General features: G+C 37.5%; 1 protein-coding gene across 1 annotated transcript; it reads right to left on the bottom strand.

The window, feature by feature from the left end:
• Positions 1-3,183: 3,183 nt before the first annotated feature.
• LOC133630084 (7-dehydrocholesterol reductase-like) lies at positions 3,184-24,593 on the bottom strand. The gene is made up of 8 exons (XM_062021363.1): positions 24,473-24,593; positions 23,122-23,233; positions 21,228-21,450; positions 15,275-15,365; positions 15,002-15,215; positions 12,292-12,496; positions 6,969-7,100; positions 3,184-3,791 (listed from the first exon to the last, which is right to left on the bottom strand). The coding sequence occupies exons 2-8, from the start codon at positions 23,229-23,231 to the stop codon at positions 3,327-3,329; spliced, it is 1,440 nt and encodes a 479-aa protein (XP_061877347.1). The 5' UTR covers positions 23,232-23,233; positions 24,473-24,593; the 3' UTR covers positions 3,184-3,326.

Genomic DNA, 24,593 nt, shown 5'->3' with positions numbered 1-24,593 from the left:
TAGATGGACCTTCTTACTCAGCATATATGTCATCTAAAGAACTTGGGATTGACCAGTGACTTTAATTCCCTGAGAGGGAAGACTGGTCGGACGCAACAGTTTCCATACACCCTACATTGTTGTTGTTGTATTATTTCACTTCATGTCAAGTCAATGAAACAATAATACATCAGGGAAACAACAATACATCAGGGTTCCATTTTAGATGGAAAGAAGCCAATTCCCGTACTAAACACCCAGCCAAAACTAAGCCACTGCTGAGCACCATCACTTTCATGAAAGAGGGTCATAGACCAGTAGTCCAAGGCCAAGCCAAGCAAAACCTCCTGCAGTTGGCCCAGGGATGGGAGATGAAGGTCGGCCTGGGGAGGAAGCTCCTCTTCCCAGAGGCGGTACTGTCCACCACTCTAAGACCAGACATAGTTATGTGGTTAATACATCAGGGAAACAATAATACAGCAGGGTTCCATTTTAGATGGAAAGAAGCCAATTCCCGTACTAAACACCCAGCCAAAACTAAGCCACTGCTGAGCACCATCACCTTCGTGAAAGAGGGTCATAGACCAGTAGTCCAAGGCCAAGCAAAACCACCTGCAGTTGGCCCAGGGATGGGAGATGAAGGTCGAGCTCCTCTTCCCAGAGGCGGTACTGTCCACCACTCTAAGACCAGACATAGTTATGTGGTCCCCAGAGGGAAAGAAAATCATCCTGGTGGAACTTACTGTCCCGTGGGAGGAGGGATGTGAGGAAGCGGCAGAGAGGAAGAATACAAAGTACCAACAACTTGTCCAGGACTGCCGGGACAAGGGGTGGACAGCATGGCTGATGACAGTGGAAGTTGGATGTCGAGGATTCCCTGCTCAATCTGTGTGGAATTTGATGACACAGGTCGGATTGAGAGGTCACCTGAGGAAAACAGCCGTTTGTAGGCTGGGAGAAGCGGCAGAGAGCCGCCTCCTGTTGGCTCTGGCATAAAAGAGAGGACAATAGCTGGAAGTCTGGAGGAGAGGGGCAGTGATCTGGCCAATCACTGCTGACCCACCAACCGCAGAGTGTTGTGGTTAAGGGTCGAAACACTCGGTGAACGTTGGGGACCACCTGACCTCTTGTCCAGGCCAAAGCTTTATCCATTAGAAATGGATTATAAAAGCGTCTTTGATGTATTTGCAAACTGATTAGATGGAAAGAAGCCAATTCCCGTACTGTACGAGTCATGCTGGCCACAAAAGTGACATTTGTCTGTCAGGTGATGGATTGCAAATGAAGAACTGTTGAACTTGATAGTATTTACCAGGACTAACACTTCTACTGGATCTTAGTGAAATAGCCAAATATCTCCTAGCAGTCTCCAGGAGAAGAGTCTAGCCAAATATCTCCTAGCAGTCTCCAGGAGAAGAGTCTAGCCAAATATCTCCTAGCAGTCTCCAGGAGAAGAGTCTAGCCAAATATCTCCTAGCAGTCTCCAGGAGAAGAGTCTAGCCAAATATCTCCTAGCAGTCTCCAGGAGAAGAGTCTAGCCAAATATCTCCTAGCAGTCTCCAGGAGAAGAGTCTAGCCAAATATCTCCTAGCAGTCTCCAGGAGAAGAGTCTAGCCAAATATCTCCTAGCAGTCTCCAGGAGAAGAGTCTCAGCCTCTTGTCTGTTTATCACAGCTTTTGTGGCAGGAAGACAAAACTGAAAAAGACATTTTAACACAAGCGTAAGCTCCGCCTCGTAGTGACGTTACGCAATATTCTCATGTAGCGTTTCTCATCTGATGATTGCAGTGTTGCACAAAAAGTGTCAAGATGGGTAAAAAAATGAGAATATTATGCAAAGATGATGTAGTGTCAATCTGCTACACTACCACATGTCCACTGTTGCGTCTGACCAGTCTTCCCTCTCAGGGAATTCCAGTCACTGGTCACTGGACTATTAACGTGTTGTAACACTGTCGAGCTTCTGGGAAATGTAGTTCAGCTACGTAGTTTCCATTTTTAAGTTCAGCATTGTTTAATGAAAGCCGTAGTTTTTAACCACTGGATTTGATTGATTGATTTGAGACTTTTATTAGTAGATTGCACAGCACAGTACATATTCCGTACAATTGACCACTAAATGGTAACACCCCAAAAGTTTTTACACTTGTTAAAGTCGGGGTCCACGTAATGAATTGATGGTAAAAACACACCAACGTGGGACTCGTACCCACGACTCTGAGATTAAGAGTCTTTTGCTCTACCGACCGAGCTAGCCGGGCCCAGAGATTAAAGCGCGTACTCGTTAGGGAAAAAGCGGAGTTGTTGGCAGGTATGGCAAACACAGTGGAGCCCCGAGCCCGTCTGTAGTGGAAATGTTGAGGTGAAACAGGTGAAGAAGCCACGATTGAGTCCCAAGAATCTTCAAAACGTGAATAATATTTCATAAAAAGTGACTTTATTGTTGTAGAAATGGTACAAGAGGAACGTATCAAAATGGAAGCCTGTGATGTGATGTCCTGCCCTCTGCTGCCCTCCAGTGTCGACCAGGTGTGTTGCAGCCTCACGCCTGTTAGACTGGACGACTGATTGATGACTGATTGATTGATTGATGACTGATTGATTGATGACTGGATGACTGATTGATTGATTGATTGATTGATGACTGGAAGACTGATTGATTGATGACTGATTGATTGATTGATGACTGGAAGACTGATTGATTGATTGATGACTGATTGATTGATTGATGACTGGAAGACTGATTGATTGATTTGGGAAAATGACGTCTTTATGTACTGCAAGCAGCTGATTGGTGGGGAAGGGGTTCCCCACCAATCTGGAAAAGTACTAAAAGATGTCACATGACCCATCTGGAAAAGTACTAAAAGATGTCACATGACCCTTCTGGAAAAGTACTAAAAGAGGTCACATGATGCATGTGGAAAAGTACTAAAAGATGTCACATGACCCATCTGGAAAAGTACTAAACGACATCACATGACCCTTCTGGAAAAGTACTAAAAGATGTCATATGACCCATGTGGAAAAGTACTAAAAGAGGTCACATGATGCATGTGGAAAAGTGCTGATGAAGCTTTTCTAGTATTGCAAGCAGCTGATTGGTGTGGAAGTGGTGACAAATGACAAGAGCTGTCTAGAATATTCCGGGCAGCAGGCGGTGGGGCACGGTGCGGGTGTAGCGGTGCCAGTCGGCTCAGTACTTGCTGCTGATTGGTGTGGAAGTGGTGACAAATGACAAGAGCTGTCTAGAATATTCCGGGCAGCAGGCGGTGGGGCACGGTGCGGGTGTAGCGGTGCCAGTCGGCTCAGTACTTGCTGCTGATTGGTGTGGAAGCGGCCACTCTCTAGAAGATTCCGGGCAGCAGGCGGTGGGGCACGGTGCGGGTGTAGCGGTGCCAGTCGGCTCCGTACTTGCTGCTGCAGCGGTGCTCGTCCCTCAGACAGCGGTGCACCAGCAGCACGCTCATGTAGATCAGGTAGAAGTAGGGCAGAAGGTGCTGGAAGCCACAGGCGGCGCAGTACGCCAGCGAGCCCATCAGGTCACCCGTGTAGTTGAAGTGGCGTGCCACGCCCCAGAAGCCCGAGGTCAGCAGTTTGCTTTGGTGCACGGCGCCGTCGGCCGAGCGGTACGAGCACTGGATGAAGGCGGGCTGCCCCCCCCAGATGGTGCAGGCGCCCTGGGTGCGGCGGAACAGGTCCTTCTGGTGGTTGGTGGCACGGAAGATGTAGTAGCCCACCAGACCCAGGAGCAGGACCAGCAGGAAGTGGGTCTGGGACAGCTGCACCGGGTGGTAGACCAGGTAGAGACCCTGGAACACGTGGAGGACACCAGAGACCTGAGAACACTTCCTGTCTGATGCTTGACTCCGCCCCTCTCCTTGTCCTTAAATATATGTCTATTTCTATTACTTATATTATATTACTCATTATTATTTATTTCTATTACTTATATTATATTACTCATTATTATTTATCTCTATTACTTAATATTATATTACTTATTTCTATTACTTCAGTGTTTCCCACACATTCATTTATTTGTGGCGGCCCGCCACGAAAGAATTTGTCCGCCACAAATAAAATTTAAAAAAATAAATAAATATATATATTTTTTTTGTCCTGTCCAGCTTCTCAGGTAAATCATATAATTGATGTAGATGCCCATATAGGCTGTTCACATTTACTTTACAAAAGAGAAGTGTAGGATACTTCTCTTGTTGCCTTATTTGTATTTGACCACTACTGTTTTCTGTTTATTTGTTACTGACTGTGGCAGGACACCTCTGCCTCTGTTTCACTTTATGTTGCTGGTAAATAATATGCTTGTAGTAGTAGGCTAAAGTTAAATGATTTAGTATGCACTAATTAAAGGGGCAGAGCTTTAAGAGACATTTTAGCTTTTATATTTTATAAGATATATTTTTTATAAGAACCACAATTAATAAATATATTTCAGTGAATAACTTATTGTTCAAATCTGTATATAAATATGTACATAAAGTGTTGTAATTATATTGTAAAATGGATGGATGGATGGATGGATGTTTAAAACAAAGCTGTTATTATTAATTAGTAAGTATACATTTTTTGAGCCTTTTTAGAGAAAATCATATTGTAGTAAATTATGCAAATTACTCGATGATGTCATGGTGACCACGCCCATAGCCACGCCCCCACCGCCACAGGTATCTTGGCAGTTTATGGGAAACACTGTACTTATATTACTCATTATTATTTATTTGTATTACTTATATTATAATACACATTATTATTTATCTCTATTACTTACAGTATATTATATTACTCATTATTATTTATCTCTATTACTTATATTATACTACTTATTTCTATTACTTATATTACTCATTATTATTTATTTCTATTACTTATATTACTAGTTATTATTTATCTCTATTACTTATATTATATTACTCATTATTTATTTCTATTACTTATATTACTCATTATTATTTATTTCTATTACTTATATTACTCGTTATTATTTATTTCTATTACTTATATTATATTACTAGTTATTATTTATCTCTATTACTTATATTATATAACTAGTTATTATTTAATTATATTACTTATATTACTCATAATTTATTTCTATTACTTATATTATATTACTCATTATTATTTATTTCTATTACTTATATTATATTAGTAGTTACTATTTATCTCTATTAGTTATATTATATTACTAGCTATTATTTATTTATATTACTTATATTATATTACTCATTATTTATCTCTTACTTATATTATATTACTAGTTATTATTTATTTTATTCTTTTAATTAGATATTAAGAATTATTATAATCATTATTTATTTCATTCTTTTAATTAGATATTAATAATTATTATTTATCTCTAGTCTTTTATTAGTTATTATAAATTATTGTTTAGCTCTAGTCATTTATTTGATATTACTAATAATTATTTATTTCTAGTATTTTATTAGATATAAATTATTATTTATTTCTAGTCTTTCTACTTTTTGAGAATGTTGATCACATTTATAAATACTGATATAATCATTGTGATCATTGTGATGATGAATGTTGATAGTGTGTACTCACATGTAGTGTGTACATGTTGATAGTATGACAGAGTGTGTACAAGTACTCACATGTAGTGTGTACATGTTGATAGTATGACAGAGTGTGTACAAGTACTCACATGTAGCGTGTACATGTTGATAGTATGACAGAGTGTGTACAAGTACTCACATGTAGTGTGTACATGTTGATAGTATGACAGAGTGTGTACAAGTACTCACATGTAGTGTGTACATGTTGATAGTATGACAGAGTGTGTACAAGTACTCACATGTAGTGTGTACATGTTGATAGTATGACAGAGTGTGTACAAGTACTCACATGTAGCGTGTACATGTTGATAGTATGACAGAGTGTGTACAAGTACTCACATGTAGTGTGTACATGTTGATAGTATGACAGAGTGTGTACAAGTACTCACATGTAGCGTGTACATGTTGATAGTATGACAGAGTGTGTACAAGTACTCACATGTAGTGTGTACATGTTGATAGTATGACAGAGTGTGTACAAGTACTCACATGTAGCGTGTACATGTTGATAGTATGACAGAGTGTGTACAAGTACTCACATGTAGTGTGTACATGTTGATAGTATGACAGAGTGTGTACAAGTACTCACATGTAGTGTGTACATGTTGATAGTATGACAGAGTGTGTACAAGTACTCACATGTAGCGTGTACATGTTGATAGTATGACAGAGTGTGTACAAGTACTCACATGTAGTGTGTACATGTTGATAGTATGACAGAGTGTGTACAAGTACTCACATGTAGTGTGTACATGTTGATAGTATGACAGAGTGTGTACAAGTACTCACATGTAGTGTGTACATGTTGATAGTATGACAGAGTGTGTACAAGTACTCACATGTAGCGTGTACATGTTGATAGTATGACAGAGTGTGTACAAGTACTCACATGTAGTGTGTACATGTTGATAGTATGACAGAGTGTGTACAAGTACTCACATGTAGCGTGTACATGTTGATAGTATGACAGAGTGTGTACAAGTACTCACATGTAGTGTGTACATGTTGATAGTATGACAGAGTGTGTACAAGTACTCACATGTAGCGTGTACATGTTGATAGTATGACAGAGTGTGTACAAGTACTCACATGTAGTGTGTACATGTTGATAGTATGACAGAGTGTGTACAAGTACTCACATGTAGTGTGTACATGTTGATAGTATGACAGAGTGTGTACAAGTACTCACATGTAGCGTGTACATGTTGATAGTATGACAGAGTGTGTACAAGTACTCACATGTAGTGTGTACATGTTGATAGTATGACAGAGTGTGTAGAAGTACTCACATGTAGTGTGTACATGTTGATAGTATGACAGAGTGTGTACAAGTACTCACATGTAGCGTGTACATGTTGATAGTATGACAGAGTGTGTACAAGTACTCACCTGTAGCGTGTACAGGTATGGCAGCCACACACAGTCTCCCCAGCCCAGGTACCAACCAAAGTGGTCGTGGCAGATGTCTATGGTCTTCAGGTACCACGCCTCGTTCCAGAAGAAGTCCAGCACATAAATACCCTGACAGAGGATTCAACACAATGGATTAGTCATCTATATTACATCTATATTATATATATATATAGATATATATATATATATATATATAATGTGTGTACATATTAGGATTGTACAGTGTACTGGTACTAATAAAGACATTTTATGGTCACCACTGATATTTCTACTACATTGGTTAGTTCCCCAACAATACTGTAGTAGATATTTGTACTTCATTGGTTAGTTCCCCAACAATACTGTAGTACTGATATTTCTACTACATTGGTTAGTTCCCCAACAATACTGTAGTACTGATATTTCTACTACATTGGTTAGTTCCCCAACAATACTGTAGTACTGATATTTCTACTACATTGGTTAGTTCCCCAACAATACTGTAGTACTGATATTTCTACTACATTGGTTAGTTCCCCAACAATACTGTAGTACTGATATTTCTACTACATTGGTTAGTTCCCCCAACAATACTGTAGTAGATATTTGTACTTCATTGGTTAGTTCCCCAACAATACTGTAGTACTGATATTTCTACTACATTGGTTAGTTCCCCAACAATACTGTAGTACTGATATTTCTACTACATTGCTTAGTTCCCCAACAATACTGTAGTACTGATATTTCTACTACATTGGTTAGTTCCCCAACAATACTGTAGTACTGATATTTCTACTACATTGGTTAGTTCCCCAACAATACTGTAGTACTGATATTTCTACTACATTGGTTAGTTCCCCAACAATACTGTAGTACTGATATTTCTACTATATTGGTTAGTTCCCCAACAATACTGTAGTACTGATATTTCTACTACATTGGTTAGTTCCCCAACAATACTGTAGTACTGATATTTCTACTACATTGGTTAGTTCCCCAACAATACTGTAGTATTGATATTTCTACTACATTGGTTAGTTCTCCAACAATACTGTAGTACTGATATTTCTACTACATTGGTTAGTTCTCCAACAATACTGTAGTACTGATATTTCTACTACATTGGTTAGTTCCCCAACAATACTGTAGTACTGATATTTCTACTACATTGGTTAGTTCCCCAACAATACTGTAGTACTGATATTTCTACTACATTGGTTAGTTCCCCAACAATACTGTAGTACTGATATTTCTACTACATTGGTTAGTTCTCCAACAATACTGTAGTACTGATATTTCTACTACATTGGTTAGTTCCCCAACAATACTGTAGTACTGATATTTCTACTACATTGGTTAGTTCCCCAACAATACTGTAGTACTGATATTTCTACTACATTGGTTAGTTCCCCAACAATACTGTAGTACTGATATTTCTACTACATTGGTTAGTTCCCCAACAATACTGTAGTACTGATATTTCTACTACATTGGTTAGTTCCCCAACAATACTGTAGTACTGATATTTCTACTATATTGGTTAGTTCCCCAACAATACTGTAGTACTGATATTTCTACTACATTGGTTAGTTCCCCAACAATACTGTAGTACTGATATTTCTACTACATTGGTTAGTTCCCCAACAATACTGTAGTATTGATATTTCTACTACATTGGTTAGTTCTCCAACAATACTGTAGTACTGATATTTCTACTACATTGGTTAGTTCTCCAACAATACTGTAGTACTGATATTTCTACTACATTGGTTAGTTCCCCAACAATACTGTAGTACTGATATTTCTACTACATTGGTTAGTTCCCCAACAATACTGTAGTACTGATATTTCTACTACATTGGTTAGTTCCCCAACAATACTGTAGTACTGATATTTCTACTATATTGGTTAGTTCCCCAACAATACTGTAGTACTGATATTTCTACTACATTGGTTAGTTCCCCAACAATACTGTAGTACTGATATTTCTACTACATTGGTTAGTTCCCCAACAATACTGTAGTATTGATATTTCTACTACATTGGTTAGTTCTCCAACAATACTGTAGTACTGATATTTCTACTACATTGGTTAGTTCCCCAACAATACTGTAGTACTGATATTTCTACTACATTGGTTAGTTCCCCAACAATACTGTAGTACTGATATTTCTACTACATTGGTTAGTTCCCCAACAATACTGTAGTATTGATATTTCTACTACATTGGTTAGTTCTCCAACAATACTGTAGTACTGATATTTCTACTACATTGGTTAGTTCCCCAACAATACTGTAGTACTGATATTTCTACTACATTGGTTAGTTCCCCAACAATACTGTAGTACTGATATTTCTACTACATTGGTTAGTTCCCCAACAATACTGTGGTACTGATATTTCTACTTCATTGGTTAGTTCCCCAACAATACTGTGGTACTGATATTTCTACTACATTGGTTAGTTCCCCAACAATACTGTAGTATTGATATTTCTACTACATTGGTTAGTTCTCCAACAATACTGTAGTACTGATATTTCTACTACATTGGTTAGTTCCCCAACAATACTGTAGTACTGATATTTCTACTACATTGGTTAGTTCCCCAACAATACTGTAGTACTGATATTTCTACTACATTGGTTAGTTCCCCAACAATACTGTAGTACTGATATTTCTACTTCATTGGTTAGTTCCCCAACAATACTGTAGTACTGATATTTCTACTACATTGGTTAGTTCCCCAACAATACTGTAGTATTGATATTTCTACTACATTGGTTAGTTCTCCAACAATACTGTAGTACTGATATTTCTACTACATTGGTTAGTTCCCCAACAATACTGTAGTACTGATATTTCTACTACATTGGTTAGTTCCCCAACAATACTGTAGTACTGATATTTCTACTACATTGGTTAGTTCCCCAACAATACTGTAGTACTGATATTTCTACTACATTGGTTAGTTCCCCAACAATACTGTAGTACTGATATTTCTACTACATTGGTTAGTTCCCCAACAATACTGTAGTACTGATATTTCTACTACATTGGTTAGTTCCCCAACAATACTGTAGTACTGATATTTCTACTTCATTGGTTAGTTCCCCAACAATACTGTAGTACTGATATTTCTACTACATTGGTTAGTTCCCCAACAATACTGTAGTACTGATATTTCTACTACATTGCTTAGTTCCCCAACAATACTGTAGTACTGATATTTCTACTACATTGGTTAGTTCCCCAACAATACTGTAGTACTGATATTTCTACTACATTGGTTAGTTCCCCAACAATACTGTAGTACTGATATTTCTACTTCATTGGTTAGTTCCCCAACAATACTGTAGTACTGATATTTCTACTTCATTGGTTAGTTCCCCAACAATACTGTAGTACTGATATTTCTACTACATTGGTTAGTTCCCCAACAATACTGTAGTACTGATATTTCTACTACATTGGTTAGTTCCCCAACAATACTGTAGTACTGATATTTCTACTACATTGGTTAGTTCCCCAACAATACTGTAGTACTGATATTTCTACTACATTGGTTAGTTCCCCAACAATACTGTAGTACTGATATTTCTACTACATTGGTTAGTTCCCCAACAATACTGTAGTACTGATATTTCTACTACATTGGTTAGTTCCCCAACAATACTGTAGTACTGATATTTCTACTACATTGGTTAGTTCCCCAACAATACTGTAGTACTGATATTTCTACTACATTGGTTAGTTCCCCAACAATACTGTAGTACTGATATTTCTACTACATTGGTTAGTTCCCCAACAATACTGTAGTACTGATATTTCTACTACATTGGTTAGTTCCCCAACAATACTGTAGTACTGATATTTCTACTACATTGGTTAGTTCCCCAACAATACTGTAGTACTGATATTTCTACTACATTGGTTAGTTCCCCAACAATACTGTAGTACTGATATTTCTACTTCATTGGTTAGTTCCCCAACAATACTGTAGTACTGATATTTCTACTACATTGGTTAGTTCCCCAACAATACTGTAGTACTGATATTTCTACTACATTGCTTAGTTCCCCAACAATACTGTAGTACTGATATTTCTACTACATTGGTTAGTTCCCCAACAATACTGTAGTACTGATATTTCTACTACATTGGTTAGTTCCCCAACAATACTGTAGTACTGATATTTCTACTTCATTGGTTAGTTCCCCAACAATACTGTAGTACTGATATTTCTACTACATTGGTTAGTTCCCCAACAATACTGTAGTACTGATATTTCTACTACATTGGTTAGTTCCCCAACAATACTGTAGTACTGATATTTCTACTACATTGGTTAGTTCCCCAACAATACTGTAGTACTGATATTTCTACTACATTGGTTAGTTCCCCAACAATACTGTAGTACTGATATTTCTACTACATTGGTTAGTTCCCCAACAATACTGTAGTACTGATATTTCTACTACATTCGACCATGTTTATGCTGGAAAATGCTTAATTCAGGGCAGCAATATTGTAGGATATATACTTCAAATGTTTACTTTAATCAGCAATGTGGTGACATTGGAAGCAGAATCCAATTGTAAGAAAAGAAATAGAAATGATTGAACTTCATTCCACAATCTAGTATTCATTTAGTGTGAACATAAACAGTCTAATATTCATTTAGTGTGAACATAAACAGTCTAGTATTCATTTAGTGTAAACATAAACAGTCTAATATTCATTTAGTGTGAACATAAACAGTCTAGTATTCATTTAGTGTAAACATAAACAGTCTAGTATTCATTTAGTGTAAACATAAACAGTCTAGTATTCATTTAGTGTGAACATAAACAGTCTAGTATTCATTTAGTGTAAACATAAACAGTCTAGTATTCATTTAGTGTAAACATAAACAGTCTAGTATTCATTTAGTGTAAACATAAACAGTCTAGTATTCATTTAGTGTGAACATAAACAGTCTAGTATTCATTTAGTGTAAACATAAACAGTCTAGTATTCATTTAGTGTAAACATAAACAGTCTAGTATTCATTTAGTGTGAACATAAACAGTCTAGTATTCATTTAGTGTAAACATAAACAGTCTAGTATTCATTTAGTGTAAACATAAACAGTCTAGTATTCATTTAGTGTAAACATAAACAGTCTAGTATTCATTTAGTGTAAACATAAACAGTCTAGTATTCATTTAGTGTAAACATAAACAGTCTAGTATTCATTTTGTGTAAACATAAACATTAGAGGAGTGATGTATGTTTATCACAGATGTTGTGGATCAAAGCACACCTGAGTTGTGTGCTCACCTGCAGCAGGTTGACCAGCACCATGGAGTTAGTCACATGACCATAGACTTCCTGCTGCTTGGCCATGTAGGACAGGTTGATGAGGGTCCAGGCCACGATGCCAGGGCGCCCGTTGAAGAACAACTTGAAGTCGAACCATCGACCCACACGGGGGTTGAACTCTATTCCCATCATGTAGTTGTACAACATGTTGCCTGTGAACTTGCTGTTACACACACACATCATGTTACACACACACACATGTTACACACACATCATGTAGTTGTACAACATGTTGCCTGTGAACTTGCTGTTACACACACACCATGTGTTACACACACATGTTACACACACATCATGTAGTTGTACAACATGTTGCCTGTGAACTTGCTGTTACACACACACATCATGTTACACACACACACATGTTACACACACATCATGTAGTTGTACAACATGTTGCCTGTGAACTTGCTGTTACACACACACATCATGTTACACACACACATGTTACACACACATCATGTAGTTGTACAACATGTTGCCTGTGAACTTGCTGTTACACACACACATCATGTTACACACACACACATGTTACACACACATCATGTAGTTGTACAACATGTTGCCTGTGAACTTGCTGTTACACACACACCATGTGTTACACACACACATGTTACACACACATCATGTAGTTGTACAACATGTTGCCTGTGAACTTGCTGTTACACACACACATCATGTTACACACACACATGTTACACACACATCATGTAGTTGTACAACATGTTGCCTGTGAACTTGCTGTTACACACACACACACCATGTGTTACACACACATGTTACACACACATCATGTAGTTGTACAACATGTTGCCTGTGAACTTGCTGTTACACACACACATCATGTTACACACACACATGTTACACACACATCATGTAGTTGTACAACATGTTGCCTGTGAACTTGCTGTTACACACACACATCATGTTACACACACACATGTTACACACACATCATGTAGTTGTACAACATGTTGCCTGTGAACTTGCTGTTACACACACACATCATGTTACACACACACATGTTACACACACATCATGTAGTTGTACAACATGTTGCCTGTGAACTTGCTGTTACACACACACATCATGTTACACACACACACATGTTACACACACATCATGTAGTTGTACAACATGTTGCCTGTGAACTTGCTGTTACACACACACATCATGTTACACACAAACACATGTTACACACACATCATGTAGTTGTACAACATGTTGCCTGTGAACTTGCTGTTACACACACACATCATGTTACACACACACATGTTACACACACATCATGTAGTTGTACAACATGTTGCCTGTGAACTTGCTGCCACACACACATCATGTTACACACACCACGTGTTACACACAAAGTGTGTAACAAACAGGAAGTGTTACACACAGGACGCGTAACAAACAGGAAGTGTTATACACAAGACGCGTAACACACAGGAAGTGTTATACACAAGACGCGTAACACACAGGAAGTGTTATACACAAGACGCGTAACACACAGGAAGTGTTATACACAAGACGCGTAACACACAGGAAGTGTTAAACACAAGACACGTAACACACAGGAAGTGTTATACACAAGACGCGTAACACACAGGAAGTGTTACATTCAGAAAGTACTAGAGACAGGAAGTGTCACATACAGGTATTAATAGAAACACGAAGTGTTAAGAGAGAGGAAGTGTTAAGAGACAGGAAGTGTTAAGAGAGAGGAAGTGTTAAGAGACAGGAAGTGTTAAGGGAGAAGAAGTGTTAAGAGAGAGGAAGTGTTAAGAGACAGGAAGTGTTAAGAGAGAGGAAGTGTTAAGAGAGAGGAAGTGTTAAGAGAGAGGAAGTGTTAAGAGACAGGAAGTGTTAAGAGAGAGGAAGTGTTAAGAGACAGGAAGTGTTAAGAGAGAGGAAGTGTTAAGAGAGAGGAAGTGTTAAGAGACAGGAAGTGTTAAGAGAGAGGAAGTGTTAAGAGAGAGGAAGTGTTAAGAGACAGGAAGTGTTAAGAGAGAGGAAGTGTTAAGAGAGAGGAAGTGTTAAGAGACAGGAAGTGTTAAGAGACAGGAAGTGTTAAGAGAGAGGAAGTGTTAAGAGAGAGGAAGTGTTAAGAGAGAGGAAGTGTTAAGAGACAGGAAGTGTTAAGAGAGAGGAAGTGTTAAGAGAGAGGAAGTGTTAAGAGAGAGGAAGTGTTAAGAGAGAGGAAGTGTTAAGAGAGAGGAAGTGTTAAGAGACAGGAAGTGTTAAGAGAGAGGAAGTGTTAAGAGAGAGGAAGTGTTAAGAGACAGGAAGTGTTAAGAGAGAGGAAGTGTTAAGAGAGAGGAAGTGTTAAGAGAGAGGAAGTGTTAAGAGAGAGGAAGTGTTAAGAGAGAGGAAGTGTTAAGAGAGAGGAAGTGTTAAGAGACAGGAAGTGTTAAGAGAGAGGAAGTGTTAAGAGAGAGGAAGTGTTAAGAGAGAGGAAGTGTTAAGAGACAGGAAGTGTTAAGAGAGAGGAAGTGTTAAGAGAGAGGAAGTGTTAAGAGACAGGAAGTGTTAAGAGACAGGAAGTGTTAAGAGAGAGGAAGTGTTAAGAGAGAGGAAGTGTTAAGAGAGAGGAAGTGTTAAGAGAGAGGAAGTGTTAAGAGAGAGGAAGTGTTAAGAGAGAGGAAGTGTTAAGAGAGAGGAAGTGACTCACCAGTCGTGTGGGTTGGTGGGGAAGAGGTATGCTTTAAAGAAGGCAAAGGTGGAGACGGTGTAGCCCAGCAGGTTAGCACACCACATGAGGGGCATCCAGTGGTCAAAGATGGTGGTGGCAGAGAAGAAGTGCCAGTAGTGAGTGTTGAGCAGCCACAGGAAGTGAGTGAGCAGCCAGCACTGCAGCCCGTTGATCTGGTACTTGTTGATCACACCTGGAAGACACACACCTGCTCCAGGTAACTGCTCACCTGCTGATTGTGTGGCTCCTTACCTGCGGGCGTTCTGGCACCTTCTTGGACTCCCCCGACGTAACCAGGAAGGACTTTGTGCAGGACGTCAGGGATGCACATGTACAACAACACCTGTACACAACAACACCTGATCACCATGCATACATGTATACCTACACATGTACAACAACACCTGTACACATGTACAACAACACCTGTACACATGTACAACAACACCTGTACACATGTACAACACCTGTTCACCATGCATACATGTATACCTACACATGTACAACACCTGTACACATGTACAACACCTGTACACAACAACACCTGATCACCATGCATACATGTATACCTACACATGTACAACAACACCTGTACACATGTACAACAACACCTGTACACATGTACAACACCTATTCACCATGCATACATGTATACCTACACATGTACAACAACACCTGTACACATGTACAACAACACCTGTACACATGTACAACAACACCTGTACACATGTACAACAACACCTGTACACATGTACAACACCTGTTCACCATGCATACATGTATACCTACACATGTACAACAACACCTGTACACATGTACAACAACACCTGTACACATGTACAACACCTGATCACCATGTATACATGTATACCTACACATGTACAACACCTGTACACATGTACAACAACACCTGTACACATGCACAACACCTGATCACCATGTATACATGTATACCTACACATGTACAACAACACCTGTACACATGTACAACAACACCTGTACACATGTACAACACCTGTTCACCATGCATACATGTATACCTACACATGTACAACACCTGTACACATGTACAACACCTGTTCACCATGCATGCCTACACATTACACATGTACAACAACACCTGTACACATGTACAACACCTGTTCACCATGTATACCTACACATTACACATGTACAACACCTGTTCACCATGTATACCTACACATTACACATGTACAACAACACCTGTACACAACACCTGTTCACCATGTATACCTACACGTACACCTATGTATACCTATAGATAAACAGTAAATAAACATGTATACCTATAGATAAATATTAAATATACATGTATACCTATAGATAAATATTAAATATACATGTATATTTATAGATAAATATTAAATATACATGTGTACCTATAGATAAATATTAAATATACATGTATACCTATAGATAAATATAAATATACATGTATATTTATAGATAAATATTAAATATACATGTGTACCTATAGATACATATTAAATATACATGTATACCTATAGATAAATATTAAATATACATGTATACCTATAGGTAAATATTAAATATGTATGTGTACCTATAGATAAATATTAAATGTACATATATACCTATAGATAAATATTAAATATACATGTGTACCTATAGATACATATTAAATATACATGTATATTTATAGATACATATTAAATATACATATATACCTATAGATAAATATTAAATATACATGTATACCTATAAATAAATGTTAAATATGCACATATACCTATAAATATTAAATATACATGTGTACCTATAGATACATATTAAAGGCCTACTGAAATGAATTTTTTTTTATTTAAACGGGGATAGCAGATCTATTCTATGTGTCATACTTGATCATTTCGCGATATTGCCATAATTTTGCTGAAAGGATTTAGTATAGAACAACGACGATAAAGATTGCAACTTTTGGTATCTGATAAAAAAAAGGCTTGCACCTACCGGAAGTAGCGTGACGTAGTCAGTTGAACATATACGCAAAGTTCCCTATTGTTTACAATGATGGCCGCATGAAGTGAGAGAGATTCGGACCGAGAAAGCGACAATTTCCCCATTAATTTGAGCGAGGATGAAAGATTTGTGGATGAGTAAAGTGCAAGTGAAGGACTAGTGGGGAGTTGAAGCTATTCAGATAGGGAAGATGCTGTGAGAGTGACCTGATATTCAGCTGGGAATGACTACAACAGTAAATAAACACAAGACATATATATACTCTATTAGCCACAACACAACCAGGCTTATATTTAATATGACACAAATTAATCCTGCATAAAAACACCTGCGTGTTTGTTATGCTAGCTCCTATGCTAGCTCCTAGCTCCATAGAACACGCCAATACAATTCAAACACCTGATCAACACACACAATCACTCAGCCCAAAAGACCGTTTACCTAACCCAAGGTTCATAAAGCTTATATATTTTTAAAAAGTTACGTACGTGACGCGCACATACGGTCAAGTTATCGAATGTTTAGCAGCCAAGGCTGCATACTCACGGTACCTGATATTCAGCTGGGAATGACTACAACAGTAAATAAACACAAGACATATATATACTCTATTAGCCACAACACAACCAGGCTTATATTTAATATGCCACAAATTAATCCTGCATAATAACACCTGCGTGTTTGTTATGCTAGCTCCTAGCTCCTCTGCTAGCTCCTAGCTCCATAGAACACGCCAATACAATTCAAACACTTGATCAACACACACAATCACTCAGCCCAAAAGACCGTTCACCTAACCCAAGGTTCATAAAGCTTATATATTTTTAAAAAGTTACGTACGTGACGCGCACTTACGGTACGGTACGTGTTATGCTAGCTCCTAGCTCCTCTGCTAGCTCCTAGCTCCATAGAACACGCCAATACAATTCAAACACATGATCAACACACACAATCACTCAGCCCAAAAGACCGTTCACCTAACCCAAGGTTCATAAAGCTTATATATTTTAAAAAAGTTACGTACATACGCAAAAAAAAGCCAAAGCTGCATACTCACAGTAGCACGTCTGCGTCTTTGTCATCCAAATCAAAGTAATCCTGGTAAGAGTCTGTGTTGTCCCAGTTCTCTACAGGCGTCTGTGTATCCAAATCAAAAGTCCTCCTGGTTAGAGTCTCTGTTATCCGAGTTCTTCCATCTTGACTGCATCTTTCGGGAATGTAAACAAAGAAGCGCCGGCTGTGTACTGTTGTGGCTGACTACGTTCGAAAAATACGTCCATTTCGCACCGACAACTTTCTTCTTTGCTTGCTCGGCTTCCTTCTCCATAATGCAATGAACATGATTGAAACAGATTCACGAACACAGATGTCCAGAATACTGTGGAATTATGAAATGAAAACAGAGCTTTTTCGTATCGGCTTCAATGTGGAAGGCATACCCGTGTTCGCCGGGCTACGTCACGCGCATACGTCATCCTCAGAGGCGTTTCGAACCGGAAGTTTAGCGGCAAATTTAAAATGTCACTTTATAAGTTAACCCGGCCGTATTGGCATGTGTTATAATGTTAAGATTTCATCATTGATATATAAACTATCAGACTGCGTGGTCGGTAGTAGTGGGTTTCAGTAGGCCTTTAAATATACATATATACCTATAGATGAATATTACATATACATATATACCTATAGATAAATATTAAAAATACATGTGTACCTATAGATTAATTTTAAATTTACACATATACCTATAGATAAATATTACATATATATGTGTACCTATAGATAAATATTAAATATACATGTATATTTATAGATAAATATTAAAAATACATATATACCTATAGATAAATATTAAATATACATGTATACCTATAGATAAATATTAAATATACATGTGTACCTATAGATAAATATTAAATATACATATATACCTATAGGTAAATATTAAATATGTATGTGTACCTATAGATAAATATTAAATTTACATATATACTTATAGATAAATATTAAATATACATGTGTACCTATAGATAAATATTAAATATACATGTATATTTATAGATAAATATTAAATATACATATATACCTATAGATAAATATTAAATATACATGTATACCTATAGATAAATATTAAATATACATGTGTACCTATAGATAAATATTAAATATACATATATACCTATAAGTAAATATTAAATATACATATATACCTATAGGTAAATATTAAATATGTATGTGTACCTATAGATAAATATTACATTTACATATATACCTATAGATAAATATTAAATATACATGCGTACCTATAGATAAATATTAAATATACATGTATATTTATAGATATATATTAAATATACATATATACCTATAGATAAATATTAAATATACATGTATACCTATAAATCAATATTAAATATGCACATACACCTATAAATATTAAATATACATGTGTACCTATAGATACATATTAAATATACATATATACCTATAGATGAATATTAAATATACATATATACCTATAGATAAATATTAAATATACATGTGTACCTACAGATGAATATTAAATATACATGTATACCTATAGATAAATATTAAATATACATGTGTACGTATAGATAAATATTAAATATACATGTATACCTATAGATACATATTAAATATACATGTGTACCTATAGATAAATATTAAATATACATACATACCTATAGATGAATATTAAATACGCACATATACATTTAAATATTAAATATGAATGTATACCTATAAATATTAAATATACATGTGTACGTATAGATAAATATTAAATATACATACATACCTATAGATAAATATTAAATATACATGTATACCTATAGATAAATTTACATATATACCTATAGATAAACATAAAATATACAATTATCTATCCATCCATCTTCTTCTGCTTATCAGAGGTCAGGTGGCGGGGGCAGCAGCCACATACAGTATTTCTATCTATGTACTTTTATCTATCTATGTACTTGAACTTAATTCATATATAGATAGACATACTGTATACATACAGGTATACAAATAAAAATAGATGGACGGTATAGATAAATAGATGTAGTTACATTAAGAGAATGATAGAAAATAGCTAGATGTATAGATATATATAGATAATAATATAGATATATAGTTAGATATATGTTTAATTAAATGTATATAGATAGATATCTCTATAGATATATTTTATTAGTTTGTAAACGTGGTTATTGTTCATAAAAAGAACATTTGGCTTTGAAGATGATTATATTTATGTAATAATAATAATAGTGTGTAATGTGACTGTAGTCCCCCCAGCAGACAGGAAGTAGTACCTGGAAGAGCACCCAGGCAGTGTAGATCTACATTTGGCTTAGAAGATGATTATATTTATGTAATAATAATAATAATAGTGTGTAATGTGACTGTAGTCCCCCCAGCAGACAGGAAGTAGTACCTGGAAGAGCACCCAGGCAGTGTAGATCTACATTTGGCCTAGAAGATGATTATATTTATATAATAATAATAATAATAATAGTGTGTAATGTGACTGTAGTCCCCCCAGCAGACAGGAAGTAGTACCTGGAAGAGCACCCAGGCAGTGTAGATCTACATTTGGCTTAGAAGATGATTATATTTATGTAATAATAATAATAATAATAGTGTGTAATGTGACTGTAGTCCCCCCAGCAGACAGGAAGTAGTACCTGGAAGAGCACCCAGGCAGTGTAGATCTACATTTGGCTTTGAAGATGATTATATTTATGTAATAATAATAATAATAATAGTGTGTAATGTGACTGTAGTCCCCCCAGCAGACAGGAAGTAGTACCTGGAAGAGCACCCAGGCAGTGTAGATCTACATTTGGCTTTGAAGATGATTATATTTATGTAATAATAATAATAATAATAGTGTGTAATGTGACTGTAGTCCCCCCAGCAGACAGGAAGTAGTACCTGGAAGAGCACCCAGGCAGTGTAGATCTACATTTGGCTTAGAAGATGATTATATTTATGTAATAATAATAATAATAGTGTGTAATGTGACTGTAGTCCCCCCAGCAGACAGGAAGTAGTACCTGGAAGAGCACCCAGGCAGTGTAGATCTACATTTGGCTTAGAAGATGATTATATTTATGTAATAATAATAATAATAATAGTGTGTAATGTGACTGTAGTCCCCCCAGCAGACAGGAAGTAGTACCTGGAAGAGCACCCAGGCAGTGTAGATCTTGGCAGCCATCCAGGTGGGCGAGGGTACGCGGGCCCAGATGGAGAGCAGGGTGCTCCTGCCCTGGTACACGTCCAGCACAGGCTGGGATATGGAACACTGGTACTGGTCACACACCATCACCAGGAACAAGACCAGGACCGGGGCCAGGAGGAGCAAGGCCACCACGCTGACCAGGGAGAACCAGTCCACCTCCCTGAGGAACACCTAGTGTTTACCTTCTCTTACTTGTCAACAAACACAGCTGGATGTCATACTTCCTCTTTACCTATTGTTTACCTTCTCTTACTTGTCAACAAACACAGCTGGATGTCATACTTCCTCTTTACCTATTGTTTACCTTCTCTTACTTGTCAACAAACACAGCTGGATGTCATACTTCCTCTTTACCTATTGTTTACCTTCTCTTATTTGTCAACAAACACAGCTGGATGTAATACTTCCTCTTTATTTATTGTTTACCTTCTCTTATTTGTCAACAAACACATTTAACTAGCACAGGTGGTTGTAATACTTCCTGTTTACTTCGATTACCTCTTGTTTACCTTCTCTTTTTTGTCAACAAACACATTTAACTAGCACAGGTGGATGTAACACTTCCTGTTTACCTTGATTATCTCATTGTTTACCTTCTCTTATTTGTCAACAAACACTTTTAACTAGCACAGGTGGATGTAATACTTCCTGTTTACCTTGATTACCTTCTCTTATTTGTCAACAAACACATTTAACTAGCACAGGTGGATGTAATACTTCCTCTTTACCCATTGTTTACCTTCTCTTATTTGTCAACAAACACAGGTGGATGTCATACTTCCTCTTTACCCATTGTTTACCTTCTCTTATTTGTCAACAAACACATTTAACTAGCACAGGTGGTTGCAATACTTCCTGTTTACTTCGATTACCTCTTGTTTACCTTCTCTTTTTTGTCAACAAACACATTTAACTAGCACAGGTGGATGTAATACTTCCTGTTTACCTTGATTATCTCATTGTTTACCTTCTCTTATTTGTCAACAAACACTTTTAACTAGCACAGGTGGATGTAATACTTCCTGTTTACCTTGATTACCTTCTCTTATTTGTCAACAAACACATTTAACTAGCACAGGTGGATGTAATACTTCCTCTTTACCCATTGTTTACCTTCTCTTATTTGTCAACAAACACAGGTGGATGTCATACTTCCTCTTTACCTATTGTTTACCTTCTCTTATTTGTCAACAAACACAGGTGGATGTCATACTTCCTCTTTACCTATTGTTTACCTTCTCTTATTTGTCAACAAACACAGGTGGATGTCATACTTCCTCTTTACCTATTGTTTACCTTCTCTTACTTGTCAACAAACACAGGTGGATGTCATACTTCCTCTTTACTTAGTGTTTACCTTCTCTTATTTGTCAACAAACACAGCTGGATGTCATACTTCCTTTTTACCCACTGGTTACCTTCTCTTACTTGTCAACAAACACAGGTGGATGTCATACTTCCTCTTTACCCATTGTTTACCTTCTCTTATTTGTCAACAAACACATTTAACTAGCACAGGTGGTTGTAATACTTCCTGTTTACTTCGATTACCTCTTGTTTACCTTCTCTTTTTTGTCAACAAACACATTTAACTAGCACAGGTGGATGTAATACTTCCTGTTTACCTTGATTACCTCATTGTTTACCTTCTCTTATTTGTCAACAAACACTTGTAACTAGCACAGGTGGATGTAATACTTCCTGTTTACCTTGATTACCTCATTGTTTACCTTCTCCTGAGCCTATTCCCACACTGCCTTCTCCGGGGCTTGCTATGATATGCTGTGATTTGTTTATTTGTTTACGTGTGTCAGCGTGCAGGACGACTCACCAGGCTCTCCCCCACTGCGCGGACTCATTCTCGCTCTTCTCCCCCGCCGACCCGTTGGCGCCGTTCTGGACCCGCCTCCTGGTGACATCGCTGGACGCCGCGTTGCTCATGTCTGGCCAAAGGGTCATGTGACAATGTTCATGTCTGGCCAAAGGGTCATGTGACAATGCTCATGTCTGGCCAAAGGGTCATGTGACAATGCTAATACCTGCTATGGCAAATCTAATGTAAAATAGCATCGAGTAAGTAGCTTTATGTGTTATGTTGCGCCCTACAAAGTGGTTACACTGTAGGTATTGCACTTATCACACACCAGATGTTTGGTTAGTTGTGGAGGTGACAAAATCGCCATGTAAAATTGCTAATGCTAATACCTGCTATGGCAAATCTAATGTAAAATAGCATCGAGCTAGCACATTGTTAGTAGTTTTATGTGTTATGTTGCGCCCTACAAAGTGGTTACACTGTAGGTATTGTACTTATCACACACCAGATGTTTAGTTAGTTGTGGGGGTGACAAAATTGCCGTGTAAAATTGCTAATGCTAATAGTGGCCGGTCTATGGCCAATCTAATGTAAAATAGCATCGAGCTAGCACATTTGAAAAGAATGAAGCGTCACGTTGCATATGAGCGTCATCTAGCACGAACACTTGCACTGAAAACAACAACTTTACTTCCAGGGAGTTTGTCTCGAGTCCGCTCTCGGTGCTGCTTGAGTGATTGCTTTACATGAGCCGCTGTTTAGTTTTGCAAAAGTCAAAATAAAAACGTGCCCAGTAAATCATCTCCTATTCGTGGTTTACCATTTGATAATGTCCTGTTTTATTTTGAAATGTCCTACTTCAATGGTAAATAATTCACGTGAGTAGAGGGTAGTTTACTGTCGCCACCTGCTGGGGGGAAAGTGCAACAGCAGCCCCATGAATAAGAAGACAGCAGCTGCCTGCCACTCTCTGCGGTTGAGTACACAGAGCTCTTGTAAAATAGAGAGTATATTGTCATATTATTATTATTGCTTCACTTCATCACAACCTTCTAGCTCACGCACAGGTGTGACGTCATCTAGCCACGCACAGGTGTGACGTCATCACGCCCGTGAAGTCAAAGGTCACTGTCGGCCAGGTGAAAAACAATCATTGATCTTATTGTGCGTTAGGGCGACTATTAATCGACATGTAAACACAAAGGAGATCGATTGAAATAATAATAATTATAATTATTAATTTAAAGAAATGACAGAAATGTGTTAGTTAGCTTGTTAGCTAGCGGGAGTTCACACACTCGTCTTCAGCACCCGCGCGCGTATTTCAACCCAAAATGAGGTTCAGTGGTGTCAAATGTCTTCTTACCGGACGCTTCTTCCCCCCACCAGCCGCTGGAACAACCGTGACGAGACACCGGGAAGACTCGCTCTCTCCTGGCCGCTCAGGGCGTCTTGTCCTCGGCACAGCTGGATCGTGAGGCCCCGTT

Source organism: Entelurus aequoreus, linkage group LG02 (genome assembly GCF_033978785.1).
Source record: "Entelurus aequoreus isolate RoL-2023_Sb linkage group LG02, RoL_Eaeq_v1.1, whole genome shotgun sequence".
NCBI lineage: Eukaryota > Metazoa > Chordata > Actinopteri > Syngnathiformes > Syngnathidae > Entelurus > Entelurus aequoreus.
This window is presented reverse-complemented; position numbering and strand designations above follow the sequence as displayed.